This window comes from Calypte anna, chromosome 7 (assembly GCF_003957555.1).
Source record: "Calypte anna isolate BGI_N300 chromosome 7, bCalAnn1_v1.p, whole genome shotgun sequence".
NCBI classification, from domain to species: Eukaryota; Metazoa; Chordata; class Aves; order Apodiformes; family Trochilidae; genus Calypte; species Calypte anna.
In genome coordinates this window covers 20,920,206-20,947,462 of record NC_044253.1, presented here as the reverse complement: position 1 = coordinate 20,947,462, position 27,257 = coordinate 20,920,206, and the positions used below count along the sequence as shown (strand labels likewise).

The window sequence follows — 27,257 nt, the reverse complement described above, 5'->3', positions numbered from 1 at the left end:
CGGAAAATAATGGCTCCGCACCGCCACCGCCTGCCCCCCGCCGGGCACTGTAGTTTCCCGGGGCGGAGCTCAGCGGCGCTCCCGGACTACATCTCCCGCCATGCCCGGCATCTGCTCCGTTTCGCGCTACGGCTTCTGCCCGGGTGCCGGCGCTCCCTGGGCGGTAGCGGGGCCGTTCCCCCGGTACGGACGCTGCTGCGCCGTTACCGCGGATGAAACGCCGCTCGGAGAGGCCGCGGGGCAGGAGGAGGGGTGCTGCGCAGAGGTCGGTGAGAGCCGCTGGCAGTGGTTGCCCGCGGAGCCGCCCCTGCCCCGGGAGCTGCGCCCCAGGCCAGGCTCCTCTGAAGGGAGTGGAGTGAGCGCGGTGCACGTGTAAACGGCAGCTCTTTACCCTTTGCCTTTTTTAAAAAAATAAAGGCAGGAGAATTTTGCTAGCAGTAGTTCTGTAAAAAAGAAAAAAAAAGTATAAATGGGAACTTACCTTCTTTAATTCAACTGTTTCCTGCGGGAGAGCAAAGCCCCCGGAGCCAGGCGGGAGGGCAATGTGCCGGTGTCATCGCGGGTGGTGCTTGGGGACCGCTGGGCTGGGAGCAGTGCACCCGGATTTGGGTGTCTCTGTGTGGATTTGAAAGGCTTTGTTTAAAAGTCCAGCGCCAACAGCAACTTCTTGAGATCTATGACACTTCGTTTTTATGTTTTTAGACCTGTGTCCCAAAAGTTGTAACCATCATCAAGCCCTTGCCAGCTGAGCAGCTGAACTCTGGAAGAACTCTTCCTTGCCAGCTCAAATGCGGTAATGTGGAAGTTGCTGACCTTTCATGTTTCCAAGTCTGTTCCTCAGGATCTCTGAGTGGAACCTTAAGTGTTCGCTTACATTGTAACAAAAGGCAGATTTCTGTGATTTTCAGGTGCTTTGCAGTTATTGGATAAGGTGAGATGAACACACAGCGTGCAGTTGCTTTTCTGAAGAGTGAATTAGGACTGAATGTGCCACATACTGTTCCTGCAGCACTCTCAGTGACTTCAGAGTTAACAGTGCATGTTACCCCTAAGCAGAGTCGATGTGGGCATCCGGAACAAAGTTATTCCAAGTAAATTTTACACAGAGCAAGATGAATTTTGTTGCCATCTCTGTTCTCAGCATCCTTAATAATGCTGGCTTGTGTTGAGACAAATCATCTTGTCATTGTTAGACAATACAGTTATGTGTAAGTATTTTGTTGAGCATAAGGCTGATAAACAATTTAAGTGATTCAAAGATGTATTTGGAGACTTAGATATATTTTCACTGTGTATGTATATGCATCTATGAAGTCAACATGGCTTTTAGTTATCTTTTTCTTTCTGCGTACGTAAGCACCAGCCACCAGAGGGTGCACAGCGTAACTAGGAAGCCTTCTTTCAGGGCTAAGTTTACCACTGATGGCTTCCTCTTGATTTTAAACTTGTGAATAGGTTTACTTTGTAAATCAGTTTTGTGTTGTATTCTGCTGCATAAATAGCAGGAAAAGATGTGAATTACCTCATGGAAAAGGCAGAAAATTAGAGAAAAGAAGCGAGGGATTGCACAGAGTACTTACATATTTAAATCCTGTATCCTACAAATTCTTCACATGGAAATACACCTTGACTATAAAAATAAACAAATGTAAGGTATTTGCAGGATAGTGACCTAAATTATTTCTGAATTTCCATCCATGTTATGCAATATTTAAGAGATCTGTATGAAGAGTGACTGGTATCTTCTTAATTTCTTTTATCTAAATAATTTTAGTCAATAACATTAATAATGACAATTTCTGAGTCCATATTCAGTAGGTGTTACAAACATAAAACAGCAGAACAGTTAACACTGAAAGTGTCACTAGAAATTGATTCAGTACAAAAGTAGAAATTCCATTCCAAGAACGATTCTAAGATACCAAAATACAGCTTTAGCTTCAGTTGGAACAAGAGTATTCTTCACAACTTCTAACATTTTAAATTCCATTAAAATACTTTATTGTAGCTTCATTATAAAGGCAAAATAGTCTTTGATAGTGAAGTCAGAAGATCCCTATTATAAATTGAAATAACACAATTTCAACAAAACATTTATGATCAAAATCTTTCAACGTTCAAAAATGTAATAAAAATGTTTGAATATATTGAAGCTTCAACATAATTGGTACATTGCATCTCTCATCCTCCCTCTCTCTTCCTCCCTCTCTCTTCCTCCCTCTCTCTTCCTCCCTCTCTCTTCCTCCCTCTCTCTTCCTCCCTCTCTCTTCCTCCCTCTCTCTTCCTCCCTCTCTCTTCCTCCCTCTCTCTTCCTCCCTCTCTCTTCCTCCCTCTCTCTTCCTCCCTCTCTCTTCCTCCCTCTCTCTTTACCATGCTATAAACTATTTCCTCTTGACTTTTTAAGAGGCCACCTGGTAGGTGCTGTAAGAACAGGCTCTTCTTACTCACTATTTCTATTGAGTGGTTAACATAGTATCTGGTAGAGTTAATTTGTTTTTATCTGTTGTTTCCTTTTAATCAGAATTGTTTGTTCTCTACAGGAGTCAGAATAAATCACAATTTTTTCTTGTTTTGTTTCCCCCTCCCCTCCCTTGGTAGTCAGTACTCTGCAGTAGGTTTACAGAAGCTGCCATGTGCTGTCAGGGAAGCCTTCGTCATTTCTGGTGATGATGCATGAGAAGGAAGAACAGCTGAGAGTTTTAGATCTGCTGAGTTTGAAAAGTTGTGAAATAGCCTATTGTTTCAAATGTGTGCAATTTTTTGAAGTATATAATTGAAAGAGTTAATCATGAAACCCCAAGAGGGCATATTTAGTCACTTGGTAGAATAGAATTAAGCATTCAATTAATGAACGAGTCTGGTTGACAGTAAAGTCCTGCCCCACCTCCCCTTGATATGAAATTTAAAAAAATATTTTGTGTGTTTTTTAAGAAGCAGCATTGGTAATTCACAATTATACCACCTCTGTTGCCATTATCTTGAAGAATTTTTCACTTTGTGTCCATGATTGCCACTTTCACCAGTTTACTACCCTTTACAGGAGAGCACTGGGTATTAGTTACCAAATATTGTGTAGATAAGCTTCTAAGTGCCAAGCAGAATTGTATGAAGTTCATTGTTTACAGAATACTGTTCTATCTAGAAATGTAACATAAGCTCCATGTACTCTTCCTAATGTAGACTTCTTGGTTTTTTTCTTTATAATGGAGACTCTACAAGTAGTCTTAGCAATTGGAGATGAAAGAGAAGTCTGTAGGTTTGTAGTTTTAGGCAAGTCAGTTATCAAAACATTGCATCCAGTAAGTTCATTGAAGTAGATTCTTTGGAAAAATGACATTGTTTCTGTTTTGGTTTTTGTTATTAGTTTTTTTTTTTGTCTGACATGTCTTTCAGAAATTATATTTCTCAAGGGTTTTGCTCATCAGTGAAGAGGTTTACATATGTTTTGGTGTGCAATTGACAATTTAAAAAATAAGATTGCAACAGTTCCTCTCTATCTCTAGGTTAGAATCATAGAATTGGCTGGGTTGGAAGGGACCTCAGAGATCATCAAGTCCAACCCTTGGACTAGAAAACCCTAGGTTTCCTCTGTGGATGTGACTGTGCAGGCATTTCAATCCCAACATCAATTAGAAATGTCTTATTTCAGGTCCAGCTGGCAGTTCTGCATGTCCACTTTCAAAAAGGTGTCCTAAAGGCCTTCTGTTAGATTGCTTGAGCATTTTAAAGGCTGATATCTTAGTTTCTTGACTACACTGGGAACCTGATTTGTAGTTGTAATGATGACAAAATTCTGCAGGTTAAAAGGCAGTGCTCCGCAGGGAAAAAAATTTCCATGTTGCTTTTGAGTGTGGTTACCAAGTGTGTTGTTTCTTTAAAGCTTTTTCTGAAAAATAGTTGTGCTCCCACAGATTATAGGTGTTTTTAATGCAGTTCAGTTTCATGATAATATCCTTAAAGATGAAGTGGATTACTTTGATTAATAATCAAAGCCTTCCTTGGCTTGAACAAGGAAATTACACCTAGTTCCTTCAGACAACAACATTTCTTGCTGTCAGGGCTTCGGGATATGATCATCTTATCTGACAGAGGGAAAGGGTGTTTGCCTGCTTCATTAACAAAATGATTTAGAGAAGCAGTTGAGCAATGGCTTGCTTCTGAAAATGTAATTTAGATTTCTAAGTGATGTACATGCTTTTTGAACTTTAGGAGCCAGGTTGCCCATTAATCCCATGATCCATGGATCACTCTCTCAGGGATATAGATGCATGTCTCCAAGGAGTTTGTTCACATTTAACACTGGATGCAGCAGTAAACTTAACTCCCCCACCAACCTCGCTATCTTTGCATTTTCTTGATGTTTCAGAATTTAACAACTAAAATTGTGTGATTATTACTCAAAGGATCACATTGTCATAAAAAGAGCTGCATCTTTGGATTTTACTGAGGCAAGATCATCTTAGTCATCTGACTATAGTTCCCATCTGTGCATCTTTTCATATTCTTACTGAGATATTTATGAAGCCAGGAAAAAATTCTATGACTAGCCTAGCAGCTGAATCATTGTATTTTATGTTGAATATCAATGCTGGAACAGGAAATGCAAGATACTATCTCGGGTCTTTTTGAATGATTGAAGGAGGAAGAGGATTTGTAAACAGTTTGCAGCATAATCATGGAGTCTTTATCTAGGCATTTCTATAATTTAATAATAATTTTATATCAGATTGTGGTTTGGTGTTTGGGCAGATTTTCTATTTGTTTTTGTTTTCAAGAACGTTGCCTTTATATGTAAATTACGTATTTTGCAGAAATTTAATGGTGTGTTGTTAATTTTCATGCATCATAATTATTTAATGCTATTCCATATGTTAATAGTTCTGCATTATGTTATGAAAAATACATGCATTTTTTTAAAATAAAGCATGGCCAGTTTGTAGTAATTAGAGTATGAACTGGAATTCTTTTAAAACCTTCTAAAAAACAAAAGGTGTCATAATAAACTCACTAGCATTAGAAGAGGTTTAATTTTTTAATGGACTGAATGTTACATGTTCACTGTATGGTGATGCCCTACTGCCCAGTAAAATTGCAGTGCAAGCATCCGGAATCAAAGTTTTTATTTGGCGTTGACAGCCAAAAGGCAAACTCGATGTTACTGAATTTTTGACAAATTAAGAAAATAATTTTTTCCTCTTTTTGTTTTTTCTTACTCTAGGCTTAAAATAAATAAACAATATCATTTTAAAAGCATGATTTATTGAAAAGCACACCTTGAATGAGGACTTGAAGTGATTGATTTGCCAGGCTTTGTACTGATGTGTACAAATTAATCTTTTTTTATTCACAGTACAAGCCTTGTGATCAAATAATACTGTTTTCCTCAAGATAACAGTCTTTGTTTTGTAATTAATTTGCACAGAATGTTTTCTAATAATCTCTGTATTTAAACTGTGCCTCTTCTTTTGTAACTACATTTTGTATTTCCAGTGCATTAAATTTGTATGTGTTGTTTATATAGAAGAAGCAAAAAAAAAATGTAAAGAAGGGCGGGAAAAATGGGATTAAGAACAATTTTGAAGTTGTATGCAGAGCACTTCAAGGGAAAGAAGAAGAAAGGCACATCAGGGTATAAGCAGTAGTAGGTAGTTTCATTTTACTCATTTCATAGCGTATGCAAAAAATAACGAAAGTCCAGCAAGACAAAATGCTGGTACTAGCTATGAACACTTTTTATCTTTGATTATTAATACTGTATGAACAGATTCCAAGTAAAGTATAATGTAGCAATATAAAAAGGGAATTATACATGTAATAGAAAAATCTCAAGCACTTTATAATTTGCATGAATAGCAATTTAACATTTAAAACCAAAGAGGGCATTAAACAGGGATTAGGAGAACATGACGGAAGTTTTGGAAGGCTCTCTGGTGCATGAAGTTTAGACTTGACAAAAAATAAAATCTTTAATTTCCTATCTAAAATTGTAAAACCACCATCACAGTTTTAGAATGAAATTATGAAATCTTTTGAAGATGATTACCTAGTGAGTGGGGTGAAAAATGTCAGTCTCAATGACAGTATGTACCCACTAGAACAAGTGGTTTGTTCACCAGTCATTTGCTTATCTTCTCAAAGGTACAATGTTAAAGTTGGTTTATTGTTTTACTCTGTATATCTTTTTTTTCCTCTGCCTGATAGGACTTTGAAATGATGCCAAATAATACATAAGTGGTTTCATTCCTGTAGCCTACTTTGGGATTATTTGGGCTTTCAGTACACTGAAGGGATGTTGCCATTTTCTAAAAAGCATTTAAATGTATGTTATAGTGAAAGATTATTACTGAAATTGAAATTGGTGCTTTATTATTTGACCAGTTTCTCATGTAAGTGACAAACAGTTAAGTTACAACAAAAGTGTAATTTGAGTTAATTGTGTTTTCAGGTCTCTGAACAAAATGAATTTCATTAGAAGTCTTTCTGCTTTATGTCTGAGGAAAAGCAAGATGCAACAGAGGCACCGAAGTAGTAGCCGACCAGCTGTTCCACTTGGGTCACGAATTTTAACTGATCCTTCTAAGGTCTTTGAGCATAACATGTGGTGAGGTGTTCCTTCAAGGCTGATTTTCATGTGTTTTTGCATGTTATTTACTATTGTGAATAGGGTGTGTGTGTATAGGTAACAATGGACTGCCAGAATAGGGGCTGAAAGGAAGCTCTAGAGGGAACTTGAGACTGTCCTAAGTAACCTGGCAGTTCAGATTTATCAGGGATCTGTGTGAAAAGCTGCTGAACAAGTAATGGAAAAAAAAGGCAGAATATTTGATACATCAGTAATAAATTAGGAGACAGAAAGTGGGTAAGTAGTCCATGTTGTAATGGCAGAAAGCTACTAGTTAGGTAAAATAATATTGCATACAGGATTAGCTAGGCATTCTAAAATTGACACCATTTCAAAAAGAGAATGTAAGTCATTTGTATTCTAAATGTGTACTGAAGATATTGTAGATAATTAAGTAGGGTTTTCTATACAGTGCACAATTGTAGAAAATTAAGTGATACAAAAGCAGAGAAAGCAATAACATGTAAATGTTAACACGAATAAGGATTGCTCCAATTTGTAGCAGTACATCTCCATTTCTGAAAGATTTTTGTGATTAATGGGGCCTCAGAAAAGACTGAGAATGCTAGTCAACACAGTGGGAAAACTTAGATTGAAAAGGCTTGGATTTTTCGAGATAAATGGAAAACCATAAATGATGGAGGAACAATAAAGACAGAAGAGTATCTATCTAGAAAGTGAGAGTAAAAAAGCAAAAAAATACCTACCCAAGATACTTGTAAGACCAGAAATTTTTATTCCTGTAGCACAAAACTGAAGAACCAGAAATATTTGATGAAAAGTGAGGGATTTAGAAGCTGTTCAAGAACTTATTTTCTACATAATTTTAAAATAGAGTTTTGAACTCTGCCATGCACCATTTTTGGGAGCAAGGATTTAGCAAAATGAGAAAAATGACTGGATGTGGCTCATGATTACCTATGGGTAATATAACATAGGAGAAAAAGATGGCAAGTTTCATGGCTTAAGTTTACTTTGTAAAAGTAGCGTGCAGTTCTTATACCTTTGTCAGAGGTATCCCTGCAGGCAACTGCCAGAGAAGTTACTGGACAGCCTTTTGTTCTGAAATGAAGCTTCCAGCTTGCTGGTTTTTTTAAAAGTATATATGTGTCACAGGAGATAAACTATTATTTTCATTACAGTTTTTAGTCTCTCAATTTGAATTTAATTGATTAGGTAAGATATGCAAATAGGTCTGTCACCTACTGTTTTCTAAATTAGATGTCCCTGAGCCATGGTCCCCAACACATCTCAAGGCCAGATCTGGAGTTATCTGTATTTCTAGAAGTTACTTGGCCAAGGAGGCTATTTTTTTTAAGAGTATAAAGTTTATTTCCATGTTTCATTAATCTGTATGCAGTGAAGTTGTTAAACATTTTCCAAACTTGGTACGGCTTGGTAGAAAAGTCCTTTACTTACATGAATACTGATTCAATTGTAGGCTATATAGTCTAGGTAGGAAAAAGGTTTAAGAAGAGGGCTATGCCTATCCTTTTCTGCAATACTGTACTTCAACAAAACTCAATTTTGTTTCATTTTTAAAATATCCTTCCCCATAACTGATTATGTGTAACTTTGGTTTTTCATACTATCATTCAGTGGCAGTCTTAACAGAGTTATCAAACTATGATCCTTGGATCTGAAACGGGCTGAACCAGCAGGGTTCTCACTAGGGAGATAAAGGAGATGAGGATGAGTGGTAGTTTGGTAGTTGATCATGCAGTGTGAGCATCAGATACATCTGCCCTAGCATTGATGTATGTGTATTTATGTCCTTTTGTTTTCCACTCATAATCTTTGGTACTTCATGAAGTGGCATCCTTCTTTTTGCCTATGTGTGAATTGTGAGGGAGCCAAGAGCTGCTGCCATTGCTGCTAGGAATACTAAGCAAATTAAATTGGGAATTAAGGCTTTAGATGTTTGCTGTGGTGCTTTTCTGTCATTCCAAGAGAGAAGAAATGAATGATGCCAAGTATTGGAACAGAAAATATCTGCTTCTGTTCAAGTTGGTAGTTGGCATAGTTTTCACATTTTAGTTTTCTGAAATAATTGAAAGCTGTATTAGCAAACAAGTTAAAGGAAAAGGGGTGAGTTGAATAAGCTGAACTGAAAGTAGGATTGCTTGATGTCATGTCAGGCCTACTCATGTTAACAGTTCCTGGTGTGGTTAAAATGGAAAGCTTGCTTTGCTGTTGTCAATGTTCATCTTAAAACATTACTGCATTTAAACACTTTGATACTTGGGATTCTGTATCTGTGTTCCTGGCAAGTTGTATTGCTGAAGCCCCTGCCTTATTCGAAGCATGCAAACGATGTAAATAGTTAGCATAAGAACTATGCTATATCCTCTCTTTTGCAGATTTTGATCAAGAAATGCTACTGCAGTACTATTGTTTGGAGTCTTCCATGTAGAAATTTCTAGGAAAGGGCAAAAAGATCTTTCTTCAGCTTTATAAATTTCCAAGGATGGACAAAAGGAAAAAAATTGTTTATGGAGGACTTTAGGCACATCCAGTATTGTGTGCAGAGCTCTTAAGGGGTCTGACAGATGTTGGTGGATTAAATCCACGCAAAAATAGATTAAAATTTATTGGCTAAAGCATGTATCGAAGTAAGTCATACAGTTAGCCCTTCTGGCAGATAGTGTTGCCATCTGAATAGTCCTTGGATTCAGCTTGCTGGAATAGGAAAGGTCAAAAACAGTGAGGGAAGCAAGTCTTTCCAAGAGGATGGCTGCCTAGTAATACTTTGGTCTTTCAGTTTTATTCTACTCCAGTGTGTCTGTCAGAGCCTTGACACTGCACAGGAACATTTGGTATATGAACAAATACAGGAAGGGGAGAGGCAACCTGCTGGGGACAATAATGAGAAATATTTCAGTAGAGATGCGGAAATCAAGTCAGAGGCAAGCAGACAAATACATACCAATTAGTCTCCCACAATTAACAAAAGAGGAACAGTGAAGGTCTAAGAATTAAATTACCTATGTCACCAAGCATGCAACAGGAAGATGCTGGTTAGCTTTTAGGGACAATTAACTGTTTTCAAGTTGATACCTTGTTCCTTTTCCCATAATAACCAATGGAATTTTAGTCATAGGCTTTCAGTTAATGGGTATCAGTAGAATTAGGATCAAACATGTTACTTGAATTATATTGTCTAATTTAATCTGATTTCTAAAACTTTAGACTGGACAATTTGGAAGAGCGCTTTATTTGTTTTTAAAAGCTACCAGCAGCACATTTATGGATGCTTCTTATTGTAGTGAGATCCAAACACAAATCTGCAGGGAAGGCAGTTTAGTCATCAGGGTTAGATTTTGGCTTGGTTCTGTGACCATTTAATGGATTAATATAACATTAATGAACCACTTCACACAAATATAGATAGTATAGACCCTGGAACCAGTGCAGTGCTGCTTGCCTTTTCTTAGGAATGTCTCATTCTTTTTTTAAAAAATGGTTTTTGTCTCTGTTCCCTAAATAAGTAAAATTCTGTTCATCAATTTCACCTGTTCCACTTAAATAGGTGGATTATGCTCCTGGTTTCAGGAATAGCTAATTCCTTTGCTGAGTGCCTCTGTTCCTCATTATAAACATCAGTAACGTGAGAAGTTTCTTGCATCAGGGTGTTTGTTGATAAGTCTATTAGTATATCCAGCTGAACACAGTTCTAATGGGGCACTCAAAATATGTACCTAAAAACACACTCAATTTGCAAGGTGTATGTTAATCTTATTATTAAGAAAAAAATGCATACTACTTCAGCTTCTTGGCAGTTGTAAGATTTTTCCTAATAATTTCATGTTGAATTTTACTTAATTAGTAATTAATTTTTTTTTTCATACACTGAAACTTACTTTTAGTCTCCTCCTGGTCATTGCCTTCTATTCAAAAAGAAAATGTATTTGAAACAACATAGCTACTTTGTGACTGTTTTCCCTAGGAAAAAAACTTTATGGAAAATCCTATTCAAAGGGTAGTTTTTCAACTGGCTTTTGCAGGGACCACATGCAGTGGTCACAAGAAGAAGAGGAAAATGCCAAGGAAAAAGCAGCAGAAAACTCACTTGTGAAAGTCCAGTTGGAAATCCAAGGTAATAAATTATTAATGGCTTAAAATTTCCTGTTTCAGTGAAATTTATTAAAGTATTCAAAGGTACTTTAAAATCCAGGAATACTTTTTATTTCTGCATTCTCTTGTCTAAATTTGTTGGATTTTTTTTTTTTTTATTACCTCAAAAGTTTGTCTCAAAGTATTTTTCTAGTACAGTTACTTATTTGAGCAATTCACTATTGGGAAGGGAGGGGGCTTTAGGCTCTATGTAAAGCAAATAGATCAATATGGTGCAGTTGTAAGTTCTGGTTCCTTTTTGCACTTCTTCAGAATAAAATGCCTACTACCCAGGACTGTCCCTTCATCAAAGGGAATGACTTTGCAGCCAGCTAGGGTGCTGGGGGTGAAAGTTTCCATGTGCAGTATTAAAATGCTTTTTAATGATTTGTGGTGTGTTTAGAGAGCTGGTGTTTGTATGTTGCACTGTATTTCAGTTCAGTGCCATGCGAGTTGCACTGGTCCCAGCTTGCTGCCTTGTCCAGGCTGAACTGGGAATGCTACAGGAATCCAGTGTGTTCACTTGGTGTGGAAGGTGTTTTCGTACATCATGCAGAGTCTGCTCTGTAAATGATTGAGGAATGTCATGCATGTCTTCAGAGAGGAAACTTAATCTGCATTTCTGAAGTATGGTTGTACCTCTGGGTTCAAACTGGCAAACTAAACCCTAGGCCAACTTGTAAGGTGGTTATGTATGGTAAAGCTGGCATACCAACTTGATAGTAACATTGGATTTTTAATTTGCTCCTTTTTTAGAAATATATTATGAAAGCAATTACTTGGATATCCTGGGTTTCTATTTACTTAGTATGTTTTGAGCATGTCAAATTAAATACTGTCATTTTGATCCTGTGTTCAGTTTCATTGATGTAACTAGGGCATATGTTGGGGTTTATTTGAATCACCTGTGAATGTGTCTTGGATTGTGTGCTCTTCCTCACTTTGAATGCTCTGGGACTGTCATCCTGCACTTCTCTGTTAACTATCACATTTTTTATCTAAGTACAGGAATTCAATGTTTGTTTTTCAAAAATGACATCCAATATGTGGCTTGTATACAAAGTTGAAAAAGAGCTCATAATTGAAAACTAAGCTGTATAACCATGTGGTTTTCATCCTTCATCTGCAATTATTTAGAACTTAGTTTATGCTGATGAGAAATGGAATAATCAGGTGTTTCTTTATTACCAAGAATCCAGGGATATTTCCTATCATTGCCTCTCTGTTCAGAACTCAAATAGGTGAGCATTGCTGGTAGTGTTTCTTCAGAAAGCTTCACCTTCATTCTGTGAATGAAGTACATTTTAGCCTCTTTGTGTAAACAATGAACTAGACTGAAGGTAACAAGCAGGTTATTTTGGAGCCTCAGAAACTCCAGTAAGGGGAAAAGACAATACAGACTTCACCAATACTATTGTATCACTAAAATAGAATTGCTCTGGTGACCCTTGTTAAACTGAATGAGCTCACACTACCTTCAGGGATTTGATTACTTATGAGCATGTCCTTTATTAGCAGTGTCCACGCCATTCTCAAGCATGTTTGCTAGTGTATGAAAGATTCTTTTAAGGAGAAAAATCATGTGACTAAGTAAGGGATTTTTTTTTCTTGAGTGGTTATGTTTATTAGTTTTGTCATTTTTACATGCTTAGGAAAATATAGTAGTTAGGCTACTTAAATATACAAGATGAAACAAAAATTTAGTAATGATAACAATAATGATAATGATAATTATGATAATAATAATACTAATGATGGTGCATGTGTGGCTATTACACACTGGTGCAGGAGTGACCAGTTAGAGAATGGAAAGTCTAGTGGTCTTCGTTTGAACATATGTAATACCATACTAATAAAATTTCATAGTCTGACTTTAGTCATTGCTTTCATTAAATTCTGAAATCTGGAAAACTGGATTGGAATTTAAGTACAAGTGTTACCCACAGGCTAATGAAAAAGTAGTGACCATAACAAGGGATTATAGTTATTTAAGAACCTTTTGAGTAGAAGGCTGGGTTTTTTTATACTGAACCGGAGCAATCTATGAGTATGCAGTTGATACTCTTGCAGTCTGGTATATGTGACCTCAATCATCTCTGCACATACATTATAAAACAAGTCTCTACAATTATTCTGCATGGCTAGGTCTTGCCCTTTAGTAATACAATTGGATATATTAAATGTTAAATTTTAAAAAATCATGCAGATTTCTAGGACAAGGCATTCTGCCACCTCCTTGCCACTTCCCACTGCCTGTCTGTGACTCTAATGATTATTCTCAGCTTTGTTTATCTATGAAAAGCTGTAGCAATTTAGGAAATAATATGTTAGATATTAAAGTGAGAGTAGTAGGAGAAATGCACCATAGATGTACTCTGTGCATTTATATTAAAAGAACAATGGGTCAGTGTAGGTGAGTAGGGACAAAATAAAAAAGGCAACACATAACATCACGTACGCTTAGCAAGAGACATCAAGAGTAACAAGAAACAGTTTTGTAAATGCATTGAGAATGAGGGGGTGGGGAACAAGAAAAAGATTTGGTTTGGTATTTAGGAGGGATAAGGAAGGGAAAACTATTAACAAAAGAGACATTGAAAAAGCTGCAATTCTTATCTTTTTATCAGCCTTCCTTTGAAAGGGTTAGCTGCAGTCCAGTGGCCAGCACAATTAGTGCCGATGAGAAGGAGAAAAGATCTTGTTCTCATGCTGAAAAGAACAGGTTACAAAGTACATCCATGGAGTACATGGATGACTGGAAAAGCAGAAAAGAGCATATTTGCTTTTTTAACAAGGGAGGTGGGGAAAGAGAAGGGTCAGAGAATTAGTTTCAATTCCTGGAAAATACTGGAAGAGATAATCCAGAGCTTGCAGACACTGGGTTTGGAAGAACAAGGACATGAATACTGGCCAACAAATATTTTTCAATAATAAATCATGTAAAATCGAGCTAATTTCCTTCTTGGAGAAGGTTACAAACCCTGGGGATAAGGAAAAAACAGCAGACATCATGAAATTTATCCTTAGTAAGGCTTCTGACTTGCTTTACTTGACATTTTCATAAGCAAGTTAGGCAAGTGAGAGCTGATGAAACTGCTTTTGGGTGAATGATGCCTAGAGATATCCTCTCAGAGTAAAAGGCTGTGCTGGGTAGAGAAGTTTTTTGTTCAGTGTCAAGTTATACTTGGTGTTTTTATTAGTGATCCCAGGAAATAGGAGACTTGAAGATGATAGTAAGTGAAGAGCAGGATTAGAATTCAGAAAGATCTGGACAAGCAATATGAAAAATGGTCTTAAAGATACAATTCTGGTAAAAGTGCATGCAGAATATTTTGTTTCAGAATAATTCCTTGAAAAAAATACTAGGCTCTGGAACAATTGGCTAGGTAGTAATTTTGCAGAAGATCTGATGGTTGTGGTGAATCACAAGCTGAATCAGCAGTGTCATACTGTTGCAAAATGGCAAGCTGGGAGTTATAAACAGGATTACAGCCTGTAAGCCTCATAAAATATTCCTTTTGCTCTGCTTTGATAATGCCTTTACCAGAATACAGCACCAAAAAGTAGTAAATCAATTGTAGAGGATCTAGCGAAGAAAAATGAAAATTATCAGAACTCTCAAATCATGACTTCCATGTGAAAAAGAAAACTTAGGTTTAGACAACCTAGAAAAGAGATTGTTTATGGGAGACATAATAGAAGATTTCAAATAAGTAAATAGGTGTAGCAAAGAGAACTGAGTAATCTTTGCTTTATCTGCTTGGTTAATGGGGCAAGAATTACTGGACTTAAATTACAGTAAGAAAATCTCAGGTTAGGTAATGGAAAATATTTCTAACTGTACAGATGATGAAAGATTAATATATCACTGAAGAAAGTTGTCAAACCTATATGAAATGTGGGGTTTTAAGAATAAGTTGCACAGATCTCTGTGGAGAAGAAGGGTATGAATTTCCTTACTGGATGAAATCTCTTCCAGTTCTAATCTTTGACATTGTAACACTGATTTAGAATGTTTCATGAATTAAAAGTTAATGAAAAAGAGTACTGTAAGACTCTGAAGGGTTTTGCAAGTAAGAAAACTGGTATGTTGCTTCTGACTGTGCTGTTCTTTTCTGTCAAAACTGCATTGTTAAATGTTTAAGAGTGAATTGCTGTCCATAGGCTATGCAGTAGCCTCCAGTTCATGGAATATATTTCTAATTGATGGATTTTTTGGCAATGACCAGCTGCAAACAAATTTACTATTGTTCATGGAGTTTCAGAAATCATGACATTAAATTCAATTTAGTATTTCTTAAATAAGAAAAACATGGAGAACATTTAATTGAAAAAGTGCATTGCTTTTATAATTTGAGACATGAAAGCTTGTCTAAGAAACTTAAAATTGCATATTTTGGTAATGTTCTATGATGTCACTACATTAAAAAGAAAAGAATAAAAGATGGTGCAGAAAGCCTGTCTGTCCCATCTTAAGTGGCATAAAATCTAATTAACCCCTCATGTTAATTATTCTGATCAGAGATTAAGGTAAGACCCAAAATCCATATGTTTTTTTTAAAATGTGTATAGTGTGTAAAACTGCAGATATTTAAACTATAAATTTAGAGTCCAAATTCCAATTTACTTTACAGTATTTTGCAGCTAAGCTCATGTTCACTAAGATCTCGTTTTCTTTTAATTTCAGATAAATATGAGAGAGAAGCCAGTAGATACTGGAATGAATTTTACAAGACTCATAAAAATAACTTTTTCAAGGATCGCAATTGGCTATTTCTGGAGTTTCCAGAAATTCTTCCAGAAAAAAGGAGAGAAGAGTTGAAAACACAAGAAAGATCTTCAGAACACACAAAAATAAATAGTACCAACAGCTTTTCATGCAAAAATGAAGTGCCTGAGATGAAAAATTATGGAGGTGGTTCTGCTTCTGTACAAGGATATGTATATAATAAAAAACAAGCAAAATCTCCTACTGACAATCCTCAGGGTAAAAACTGTGGAGAAGAACTTGGTGGGCTAGGATCCTACCCTGGTTGTGATGCTACTTACAGAATTTTAGAGGTAATACACTGCAAATGTCCTACCCATCCATGTAATTGCTCAAAAGTTTAGTAACGACTCTTAGAAAGCATCAAGAAAGGAGACATTTAAAATTCAACTTACTACCTTCATTTTTGGCAAAAACTTTCAGAAAAATCTAGGATCAGGGATTTGTTTTCGCTTTGAAGTTTCTCCGAACTCAGAACTTAGGGCTAGCTTGTCAGACTTCATTTTCACAGAAAATTTGGTTTCTGATTTCCTAAGAAGGGTTCTGTCTTAAAATGCAAGTACTTGATACATTCTTGGCAAGTGTTGATAATGGGCAAGAGTATTGCATTTAGCTATGCAGTTTGGGAGGTGGATTCTCTCTTAACTTTAGAAAGATACCGAGGAGAAACATGATCATAGAAGTAATTTGAGAATTGTGGTATGAGCTGTTGGTACTTTTTCTGTCCAACATACCTTAACTAACTGAAGAAAAAAATTTTAAAAATACCAGGTTTTATGTGCTCATTTATTTTAACTTTTTGTTTCTTGTCTGATTTTAGGTTGGTTGTGGTGCTGGAAACAGTGTCTTTCCTATTTTGAAAGTTCTATGGTATGTAGTGTTGGATTTTCAACTATGAAAAGTTCTGTTTTCATCTTCTTCGTTTATTTCAAATATTGGTACTAGACCAGTGCTGTAGGAAGTGTTGAGTGGACTGTTTTACAGCCCTTGAATTTTGATTGCTTGCAGACACAGATCATGTTGGCTGTACCAGTACAAGATAGTCCTCATACTGGTCGGTCAGTCTTGGTCTTGGGGGAACCATATTTGCTGACAAGGTTTGTCTACAGGTGCATCCAAACTGTTTTCTTGTAGTTAATCTCAGGCAGGTGAAATATTCTTTTGTCTAGTATGTCACCATAAAGCTACCAGATATATCTGCAAAAGGCCAAATTCAGAGACAGTAGATAATGGCATGTAATCTACTGGTAAGAGGTTGTACTATTTCTGAATTTGGCTGGTATGCTTTATCATATTCCTTCAGGTTTTAGTGTCAAGGAAGGCGCAAGTCCTGTATTGCATTACTTAATTCCCTGAAGCATCTTAGTCCACTTAGTTTGTGGTTTTAGGAAAAGCTGTTACAACAGCCTGCCTTCTCTTCCATGTAGGCAGAAAGGTTTTCGTGGAAAGACTGTGTATGTTTCAAGGTTTGAAATAGGTTTCTTTTTATTCATGCCATCCAGAGCATGAGTGCTGCAGACTTCATTATTCTATAAAGGAATTCTGATTGCTAGCATCCCCACTATAGAAAAAATAGCTCCATTTTGCAGATATGGGAACAAAGAGCAGGAATTTAGTGATGCACCGTGGTCTTACATGAATCCTATTAGTTTTAATAATGCATCTTCATCCCACAGCAAATGCTTTGCTTTAGACAGCATGTAAGGAAAGGGCAGCCCTGTTTCATATGACAAAATTTGGAAGATAACACTACATAGGCAAGAGATACCATGTAGCTGTGTTAAAAAGATGAGACAAACTGTTGTTTTTTTCTCACAGGAGGCATTAGTCATAGGTTGGCATTTCTGAAGTGAAAATCCACTTCTTAGGTAGTTTAACTGAAGATCTCCATTCTTATGCAAATCTTTCAGTCAGTCACGTTGGTTGGTACACTGAAGAACTCACGTTTGACATGTATATGACCTGATGGAAACTTATAGTTTAGCAGGCCTGGCAAACCAAAACAGTTTGGTTTTACTTTGAATTTAATAATTAAAAAATTGCTTTTTGTATGCATATAAAAAGAAGCCAGCAGCAAGTATGAGTGTTCCCTGGCTACAAAAATTTTCCACTTAGATTTGTAACATAAATTTTAAACTCCTTCCCTTTCCCCCCCCTTAAAATTCAACTTACAATACAATACAATACATTATGAAATCACAATCCAGATAAAGCTGTGCCTTTGTTTTAAGTTGCCTTTCTACATAGCTCTTTTTCTGCTCCAAAGTTGAAATAACATCCTAACAAGTCAATTAGGAAATCAGCTTAACCTTTCCCAAGGGACTGGCTGGGTCCAAGGCCTGGCTGCTTGTCCTCATCCATGGTAAGTATCTAAACTCATCAACTCTTACGGTGGGCACAGAGCTGAGATTTTGCTCAGCAACAAGGATGGAATATATTTTGGTTCACAAGGAAACCCTGTTGACCCCTCAGAGAGATGTCACTAACTCAGCTCTCTGTATTGTGAGATCTTATAGGCAGTGCCAGAGCTTGATTCCTTTTCTAAAGAAACCATCTGTCCAAAATATCAAATATTTTTGAGAGATTCGTTGATCATGAGTTCACCATGAGGTCATTTCTCAGTAGGTTTTGAGGGGCTGGCTTAATTTCTCATAAATGAATTTTTCGGACATGAAAAAAACTTCTCCCTTGAGTTACTGGCATTTGCTGAGTGGTATGAGGAAATTTGCACCTGGTGTAGTCTTGGATGGGAAAGGAAGGGAAAACGGCGCTACAGGAAATTCTTATTCATCTTGGGTTACAAAACAAAGGGGATAAGGGAGTGAAACAACCATTTCTGCTTGATCTAATCAAAAGCATAGCAAGGTGGTACATGGGAATCCAAATATCCACAGAACTGTGGATGACTTTTGTAACACCCCACCCCTACCCAAATCATGTTGCTAATTAAACTCCATACATGAGCTAATGATAAAAACTTAATGCAGTGCTTCAGTAAGAAAGCATGACCTATTAATGTACATTTATATAATACAACACCAGGACATTGTCATCAATCCTGACAGCCCTCTGTGACCCTCTTTCTTTTCCTTTTCACTTCCTGCCTGACAAGGCTATCATTCTGCTTTTTATACTAACTGCCTGTTGGTGTTCTTGTGAATTTATCTGCCCTATTGGTTCATTACAACCTATGTGGCTTTCCATGTGCTAGACATTAATAAGGCATGCTTGATCAAACCTGTGGAGAGCCCCAAAGGGCCTTCTGTAGTTCCATGAACACTGATGTAGACTTTCATCTTTTACATTAATAATTTTTTACTGATGCTGCTTTTGTTTTCCTAGCAAAACACCTGGAACCTTTCTATACTGTTGTGATTTTGCTTCAGGAGCAGTGGAGCTGGTAAAGGTAATTCATATGCTCACTTTAGAGTACCTTATAAGCTTGTAATTCAGGAGGCTGCCAGGAAGCCCTCTTCATGAAAAATAATGTGATGGCTTTGACAACTTCTAACTGAAGTTTTCAGTATTCCAAAGAACAAAGTCTTACTCTGTGCAGAGAGGAATGAATACCATCAGTGAGCTTGCTTCTCAGCTTGAGTAAGATACCAGGCAGAATAGGCTTTTATATGAGATGTTTTACAATGCTGAATAATTGAAGAAAAAAGGTTTCTTGAGTCACAGTAAACGTATTAACTACTACTGTTCTCTCTGTGCCTCTTTTCGTCTTTTTCCTGACAGTCACATTCGTCCTACAATTCAGCCTGGTGTTCTGCCTTTGTTCATGATGTGTGTGATGATGCTTTACCCTATCCTTTTCCGGATGAGATCTTGGATGTCGTTCTCCTTGTCTTTGTGCTCTCTACTATTCATCCTGACAGGTAAATGAAGACTAGAGGGCAAAGCAAACGGGTTAAATCTCTTTCATCAGTGGAGGTTTTCAAGAACAGCAAAGGATGATAAATCTTTAATTTATTATTTAGTAAGCTATGATATATATAAAACAAGGTGTTTTAAATGCTGTGTTCCATTTTCAAGCTTCAAGAGGAAAGCTGGTCAGGCTAATTCATTAGGGAGCTTCCTGTTTCTGTCAAAATAGAAGGGGTATGTTGTAACTAAATACATCCCTATTAAAAGTGACAGTAATTCAAGAAATAACAATCCAAAATGCTAGTCTACTGGAAAGAAATAATTTTTAGTGATCAAAACCAAAAATTAATGATTTAGCACCTTAAAATATGTTGATAAAGACTTAGATTACTGATTTAGCCACACACAAGTGCTTACATACAGGCCTTTTAAACCAAAATTGATCCAGAATTTTTGGAACTTGTTTGTATTAAGAAAACTTGATCTAATTTTCAGACATAATGCTATGTTGAGTGCTCTTAGCCTTGTTACTAACGCTTCTCGGTGTATAAAGAGCCAAACTTTATATCTGCTAAGGTTGACTGATTGTGAAAATGCCCTTTTTTTTAATGGGAAAAACTCAGAAGAGAGCATATAAGCTAAACTGCTTGACCCTTCCTTTAGCAATATGAAGGGAATGCTTTATGTGTGATGATACATTTATTACTTTAAGAATGTAATTAAAATGGGCTTGACAAACAGAACAGTATTTGCCTAAGTCTGAGAACTGTTTCCCTTTCTAAGTTATTAATGATTAGTTTTACAGAAAAATCTTTCCTATATAGGATGTTGCTCCTTCCTGTTTGCTCAGAGACAAGCAGATGAGTCATGCAAAGCCTGGGTCCAGATTTAAAAAAAACAATTCAAGCAGGAGTTGTCAGATCTCTGTAACTGTGGTGACGCTGTCAGGGAAGAAGTTGTACAGTAGAGAAGATGCATTCATTCAGTCACTTTGCCTGGAGAAGCAGTAATCAAATGTTCTGTCAGAATTTCTGTGGAATTTTCCCTACTAGTCATTTGAGAATATGTTTGGGTTTTGTTTGGGTTTTTTTGGTTTTTGGTTTTGTTTGGGGTTCTTTTGTGGGTTGTTTTTGGTTTTTTGATTTCTCCCCATGTCAGTGTGTGAAGGCTGATGTGGATGCTTTTGTGTGTATGTGTGTGCATAAACATAAATAAAAATTTCCATGTAATTATCTGTTCTCTAAGACCCACTTCTCAAAGATTTATTAGTCATTACTGTCACATTGTAGAATTAAAATGTCTGCGTAAAGGAAAATGTAATCCAGATCCATCTTAACTCAGGGTACATTTTTTCTGGAAACTTTGAAAGTGGGAAGTTAGGAAGAAAACCACCAGAATGATGATGCAGAAATTTGGTATTGTGGAGACCCAGAAAATATACATGAGTGACACATTTGTATTCAGGACAGTTTTCACTTGTGATTTCTCTTTGGTTTTACTGTGTTTAGTTTTTGATAACTGGTACTCTTGTACCCCATTTTAAACACACTTCAGTTGTGCTAGAAATCTCTTTGAAATCTGGTTGGAGAATTTGAAAGGTATTAAACTTTCTTCTAGATAAGTAAGTCGTGCTGTAGTCCTACGGGATGAGATTTCTTACTTTGCGTGCATTTACATTTTCTCTATGTGCACAAAATATATGTATACTTTCTATAGGCAAAGTCTGTAATTCTGGCAGCATCTCCATGTCTTGGGCAGCCTCCTGTTCTTCTTAGGTGGGGCTGTCTTTTCTGTCTGTAGCACTGTAGTTGGTTGCCTGTGTTAAGTAGGAGCAAAGAGGTTACAACTTTCAAAGGACTTGGCTTCCTCTGAGGGAATTCTGTGGGTTGGTTTTTTTTTCTTGTTTGGAGAAATGATACTATTTTATACTGGACTATCTCCTAATTCTGTCCCTTAAAAATCAAGGAAAGATCAAGGAACCAAGAACCAAGTTGAATCATGACATTCTTGGGGCAAGGGGTTAAGGCCACCTGAGAGAGTGGGTTGATGTAAGGATGTTCTGTTATTACACAGTAATGGTATGCTGATTTTGTATAGTTAAGGAGGATTTGGTTTTCTTTAGCTCTTTTCAGATACAGCACTCTGCCTTTCCATTTATTTGGCATTCAGTCTGGCTCCACATCGTCTACATGATTTGTCTACTTCCTTGTGGGAGGAAGGGCTGAATTAGGCAACTTGACTTTTCTGCTTTGCAGCCTGTCATGTGCAGACTGCCTTTTGATGTCTTTCTGATGAATGTGGCCCAAGTCCTTCAGTTTGCTCTGAAAGAGTGAGGCAAACCCCACCCCATGATTCATTAGTAGCATATATTGCCAGGTAATGCAGACATATTTATAAGAAGCTCTGAGGTAAGCTTAAAAAGTGAGAATGAAGATGCTCTGGCCTAGTGAAGAGTAAAAAGTACTGTGTATAGGATTATTCCTATCATACATGCAGCATGCTGGCGTAATCTTTATAAAGAAGAGCTGATGTAAGATACCACCAAGAGTCACAAACTTGTCAGCATTTTGGGTAATTCAGACTTTCATCCTCTACTTAGCAATATCCAGTTGGAGTTGTGCCAGATTCCTCTCCTGAGGTCCTGTTCAGATTCTTCTTTCCATCCTCAGCTATCAGGTGTGGAGATACTGATTTTGTGTGTATGATTAGTACCTCCATAAAGCAATGGAGTAAGCTTTCACCTGCCTTTCCAGGCCCTTGGGTTTGCTATGTACAGCAAGAAGGCTCAGTCTAGCTCACGTGTACACATAGCTTACTGTTCATTCATAGTTTATCATATATCTGCATTTCCCATATGACCCATATACTAAAAACCCATTCTAATTAACAACTGAAATTCTGTTGAAACAAGGGGAAAGGACTAAGCTTCTCTTTCTGGTTTGTGTTCTCAGTTCCTTTTAAATTTTTGGTTTGGAAGCTTTTTTGTCAAGAGTTCTTCCTGCTTGCTACTGCCTGACCTTTTACAGTAAATATAGACATATCTTCTCATTTTAATTTCATAAATCTATATATATTCCAGGCAGCAAAAAAAACCCTACAAATATGCTTGCAAATTTCACCAATATGTCTATTTTGTTAGGATGCAAGGGGTTGTAAATAGGTTGGCTAAACTACTGAAACCTGGAGGAATGTTATTATTTCGAGACTATGGAAGATACGATACAACTCAACTTCGTTTTAAAAAAGGTAATTTTTGAGTGCTTTTGTAGTTTAGTGTTCGTTTTAACTTTCTGGAAAAAAAATCGCGTCTCTTTTCTCACTACCACTTTAATTTCTTAGGTCATTGCTTGTCTGAAAATTTTTATGTACGAGGAGATGGAACCAGAGTGTATTTCTTTACCAAAGGTATGAAATTGCATAGTTTTATAGAAAGGGTTAAGTGTCTCTCTAGATGATATTGGTTATAAATCTCATCTTAAAACAGAAATGTAAATAAAGTATCATTAGTGCATTTTTTCTTTTCTTTTCTTTTTTCCCAAAGCCAAAAGCTAACTGTTATAAGAAAACAATTCCCTTTATGTGTACACTTGTTGCATCTGGAGTTCTGCAAGACTGATTTCAGACATCACTGGAAATTCTTTGTCTAAGCATATTATGTCTAATGATATGCTCTAATTCAGTTGTTGAAATATATGCTTGATTTATTTATTGAAATTGTGAAAAATGTGTGTAGAAGAACAGTTGGTGCTCTGATAATCTTTTTCTTCTGTGTTAGTGAACAGTGAAGCAATAGAGATAGATCAGGGTTTATCCCAGCTTGAGTAGTTTTAAAAGTGAGAATGAAGGTCTGGGTCATGTATGAGAAATCACTTGAATTCAAAGAGCCTTCTCATTTTTTTAAATGTGTTGCTTTTCACTTATTCATGACAAAGAGGCTAAAAGTTTTCCAGTGGTGACTGACAAGAAGGAGACAATGACATTGGCATAAATGTGTAATTTGACAGTGAAATAGCTTCATCTTCATAATATATGAACAGTGACTAAAAGGCATGCATTTGTTTTCAAGCCTGGACCCTCTAAACAAGGGAATCTGTGGATGCCATAAGTAATATTCAGTGTGATTTGGGCCTCAACATAATATTTTTTACTATAATATAGAAACAAGAGCTGTGAAAATTAATTTTGAGCAAAAGACTTCTTAAGGGCAGTTTCCTTGATCTTTTAAATTACAAACCAGATTTAGATTCATTTTTCATTGAACTGCAGGTTGATATTTACTACATTCTCAAAATGCTGGTTTTTTTTTTAATTGCAATGATTCTTCATATGAGAAAATAGATGAGGTATGGAACATGTTCAACTTGGCTGGATTAACTGAAGTACAGAATTTAGTTGATCGGCGATTACAAGTAAACAGGAAGAAAAAAGTGAAAATGCATCGAGTTTGGATACAAAGCAAGTTCCAAAAACCATTGCTGCTACCTCTGAATAATACTGAAGAAGCTACCGAAAGGCACCCGTCATAGATAATTGTGCCAGGAACTCCAGAAACTGAAGCAAATTTGGGTACGTATCTTTCCTATAATCTTGTGTTAGCCACTGAAAGGAAGAAATATTTCAAACTGAAAACCTTTCTCTGATTTTCTTTGTAAACATATGTGTGAAAATATCTTAAAAAAACAACAAAAAAGCAGCATTTCCAACTTCTGCTTTATAAACAATAAATGCACATTAATCTAGCCATAACTTTGACCAGGCATTATTTTACTCCCTTGAATATGAATGATCAGTAAATCTAAACATGTGTCTTGTTCCTGTTGAAATTTACAACATGTAAAAAGTTTTGGACTGAAGCATACCTGTTTCAATGATATAGAGAAATAGAATATCTGTTCTTGTTATCACTACAAGCTGTGCTGTGTTAATTTCTGAGTCATGTCTCCTCTAATGTACAGTGTTTTGCAACTATATTTCCCTTTGGGGGGAAATTTCTTGGTGCATTAATAATAAAGACATCATCTCTGTCTGATTTGCATATACGTTATAATTTCATACTAACTACATGTGATATGCATAGATATCAGGTTACTCAGTGATTGGTGTCTTCCACTGTAACTGACTTATTCCTCTAAAGTCTCCATTTTCCAACTACACGTTAAGCAGAAACATGCCAAACTGCAATGTAACTACATGGTGACACATACATTTATATATAAAGTTCTGTTGAGAGCTAAACATCATGTAGAAAAGAATTATCAAAATGGCAAAACAGGGATGAAACTGATATCCTTGATAAATACAAACATTACTTTTATGGGATGTCAGATGTGGTAAAGAGAGGAGCAAAACTAGTGGTTCAGAGTACATTCTATTTGTTTTGTTATGGTGTAATGTCACCAGATTAAATGGTGATCTGCATGGCTGTAGAGGTATTTTGTTGTTTACAGAGAGAAGTTGTTTTTTTAGGGCTTGAGTCTTAGAAAAATGACTGGTTTTGTATTGATTCTGTGGAGACACTGTACAAGGACAGGACTACACTACTATGCCAAGTGCTTCTAAGAAGAAAACCAAAACAAACACTATTTTCAGATGCAGTCTATGATACAGAGGCTGCTGAGATAGTATTCAAAGATGCCCCTTCTGCTATTTAAATGTAATTTTACAATCGCTCAGCCAAAAGGAAGAGAGAGGGCCAGAAACAGATGAATGAATGAAATAAATCTCAATTCAACAAGGATGTAGAGTTCATGTAATGTATAACATACATGCAGTTTTGAGTGCTATTAATATAGTGACATTCTCAAAGTCTCTTGTTTTAGTGTGAAGGATGCACAGCTGAAACAGCCCCGCCCCTTTTTATTTTTTTTCCAAGTTGTTACCTGGTAAGCCAACCAGAACTGATTGAAGTTTAGATGCTAAGTATCCTCCTCCTCTTTGACAAGATGAAGGGACCCACTTAACATCAGTAAGTCTAGATGTGTTTCAAGAATGAGATACAATAAGGGGTCTTTGAAGGTAGGATCTGATCCCACATTTCTGGTGTCTTTTCAGTTCCCACTAGGGTAAGATACTGTTCTGTGTCTATCAATTAATTGGCTTAGGAAGCTTTGCTTAGCAATGGCATTGTTGTAACCTGCAGTAAAATCTGTGGTTTAAACCAAAGGGTAGAGTATAGCTGTGTTTCTTCCAGCCCTAGGTCTTAAGACACTGTAGCATCTGCATGAGGAATGGCAATAAATATCTACTTATAATTTAATTAAGTTGCTACTCTGTGCATAGTTTTTAGTCTACTATAAAGCATGTTGAGTTGTAGAATTTTCCAGGGGGGTTATGGTGATGATAAGCTCTTGAGCTTCATGCAGTCTTATTCATGTGTAGATTTTTCCATGTGTAGAGACTAATAATATGTTTGCTTTGGCTCTCATACACACATGTTGGTTCTGGCAAGATTTTAATATGCTAAGTTGTTAGTTTAATGAAAATGTGACACCAGAAGAAATCAGACCTTGAATTTTCATATGGCCTTGAGCAAAATTGACTGTTTCTCTTCTACACCTTTCAGTGCAAGTGTTGGCTGCCTCTTTCAGAGTAATGGTGCCTGTTTCAGAAGTAGTAAGATCAAGTTAGTGTAGAATACCCAGTGTAAAGTGAACAGAACTCATCTGAACAGTTGTAAGATTGATGGCAGGGGAAATGGAAAAAGACATTGCTCCCAATAAGAACTTTTGAATCTGAGTAGGACTTTGTTTTGGCTTTGTGACATTGCTTAAAAAATGTTAAAAAATTGCTTAAGAAAGCTTAATCAAGGACATGTTTTTAAAATATTTTCGGATTATTTGTGTTAGTTTGGAAAACTAATATTACAAAATTGGCAAAAAAAAGGCAAGTAGAACTACTGAAAGAGAAAAAAGAAAAGAGGCACAGACTAGAAAATGCATTTTAAATGCATTTTTAATGCATAGCTTATTGTCAATTTCTAGGGGAAAGAAAAACTAAGGTATTGCAAACAGTGTGTCCAGTATAGGAAAATATTGTAATTTGAATTTTTCAAATCTGACATGAGTTCTTTTACCAGGTATGTACCTAAAATATTTAATGATATAAATTTATAGAAGTCTACAAATCTATATATTTATAGAAAATAGTAAACATTGTAGTTTTTAACTGCAGATCATTTTTTTTCTTGATTCAGCATGACTTTCTATTCTGTAAAGCAGACTTGGATAAAAATGGCAATTAGAAAAAAAAATCTGGTTAGAATTAAGCTTTGGCTTCATTGGGTTTGGCTTGCTTTATCACTAGTGTGAACTTTTTTTCCCATCTCCACTGGTGTAGTGTTATATTTATGTATGGGGATACATGAGAATAGGACTTACTGGTTTACACCTTGCTTAGTTTGTAATCAAGTACGAGGCAGCTATAAAATAAAGAAACTGACCAACCTTCTTTTCTACACTAATTCTGAAGGATCTAGTAAATAGCAGTTAGCTCATGTAAAAAATGTTGTGGTTTTTTTCCAGCAAAACCAAGGCAAGTGCTGTGCCACTGAACCTGAAGAGGATAACCAAAATTCAGGGTGGATGGGAAGACAGCAGGAATTCCTGCTACACTGGGGAAAAGTTTCTTGTATTGAGAACTCCTGTGTTTCTGTTTTGTCTTTTGCTTGTGACTGGTCTAATCTGCAGATTCTCCTCTTTAATAATGACTAAAAATTTGTAACCAACCATCCTGAAATTTATATTAAACACCAGTGGAAATCACTTAATTTTGCTGCTTCATTTTGATTTGTGATGTGATCTTCATTCACTATTTGGGTGTGCTCTTTGATGTGTTGACATATGCCTCATTTCCCCTTTCTCCTGTGCATAGCAGACAATTAAGCAGTTT

General features: G+C 36.5%; 1 protein-coding gene across 3 annotated transcripts; it reads left to right on the top strand.

Moving 5' to 3' along the window:
- Positions 1-16: 16 nt before the first annotated feature.
- On the top strand, positions 17-27,257 carry METTL8 (methyltransferase like 8). Of its 3 annotated transcripts, none has more exons than XM_030454243.1 (12): positions 17-183; positions 703-793; positions 6,446-6,601; positions 10,627-10,718; positions 15,423-15,796; positions 16,324-16,373; positions 18,846-18,909; positions 19,242-19,381; positions 22,510-22,616; positions 22,710-22,775; positions 23,709-23,936; positions 26,891-27,257. In XM_030454243.1, the coding sequence occupies exons 2-11, from the start codon at positions 789-791 to the stop codon at positions 23,894-23,896; spliced, it is 1,242 nt and encodes a 413-aa protein (XP_030310103.1). In that variant the 5' UTR covers positions 17-183; positions 703-788; the 3' UTR covers positions 23,897-23,936; positions 26,891-27,257. The 3 variants fall into 3 exon arrangements, with proteins under 3 accessions (XP_030310103.1, XP_008503378.2, XP_030310102.1); XM_008505156.2 differs by having other exon boundaries at positions 17-265; XM_030454242.1 differs by having other exon boundaries at positions 17-269.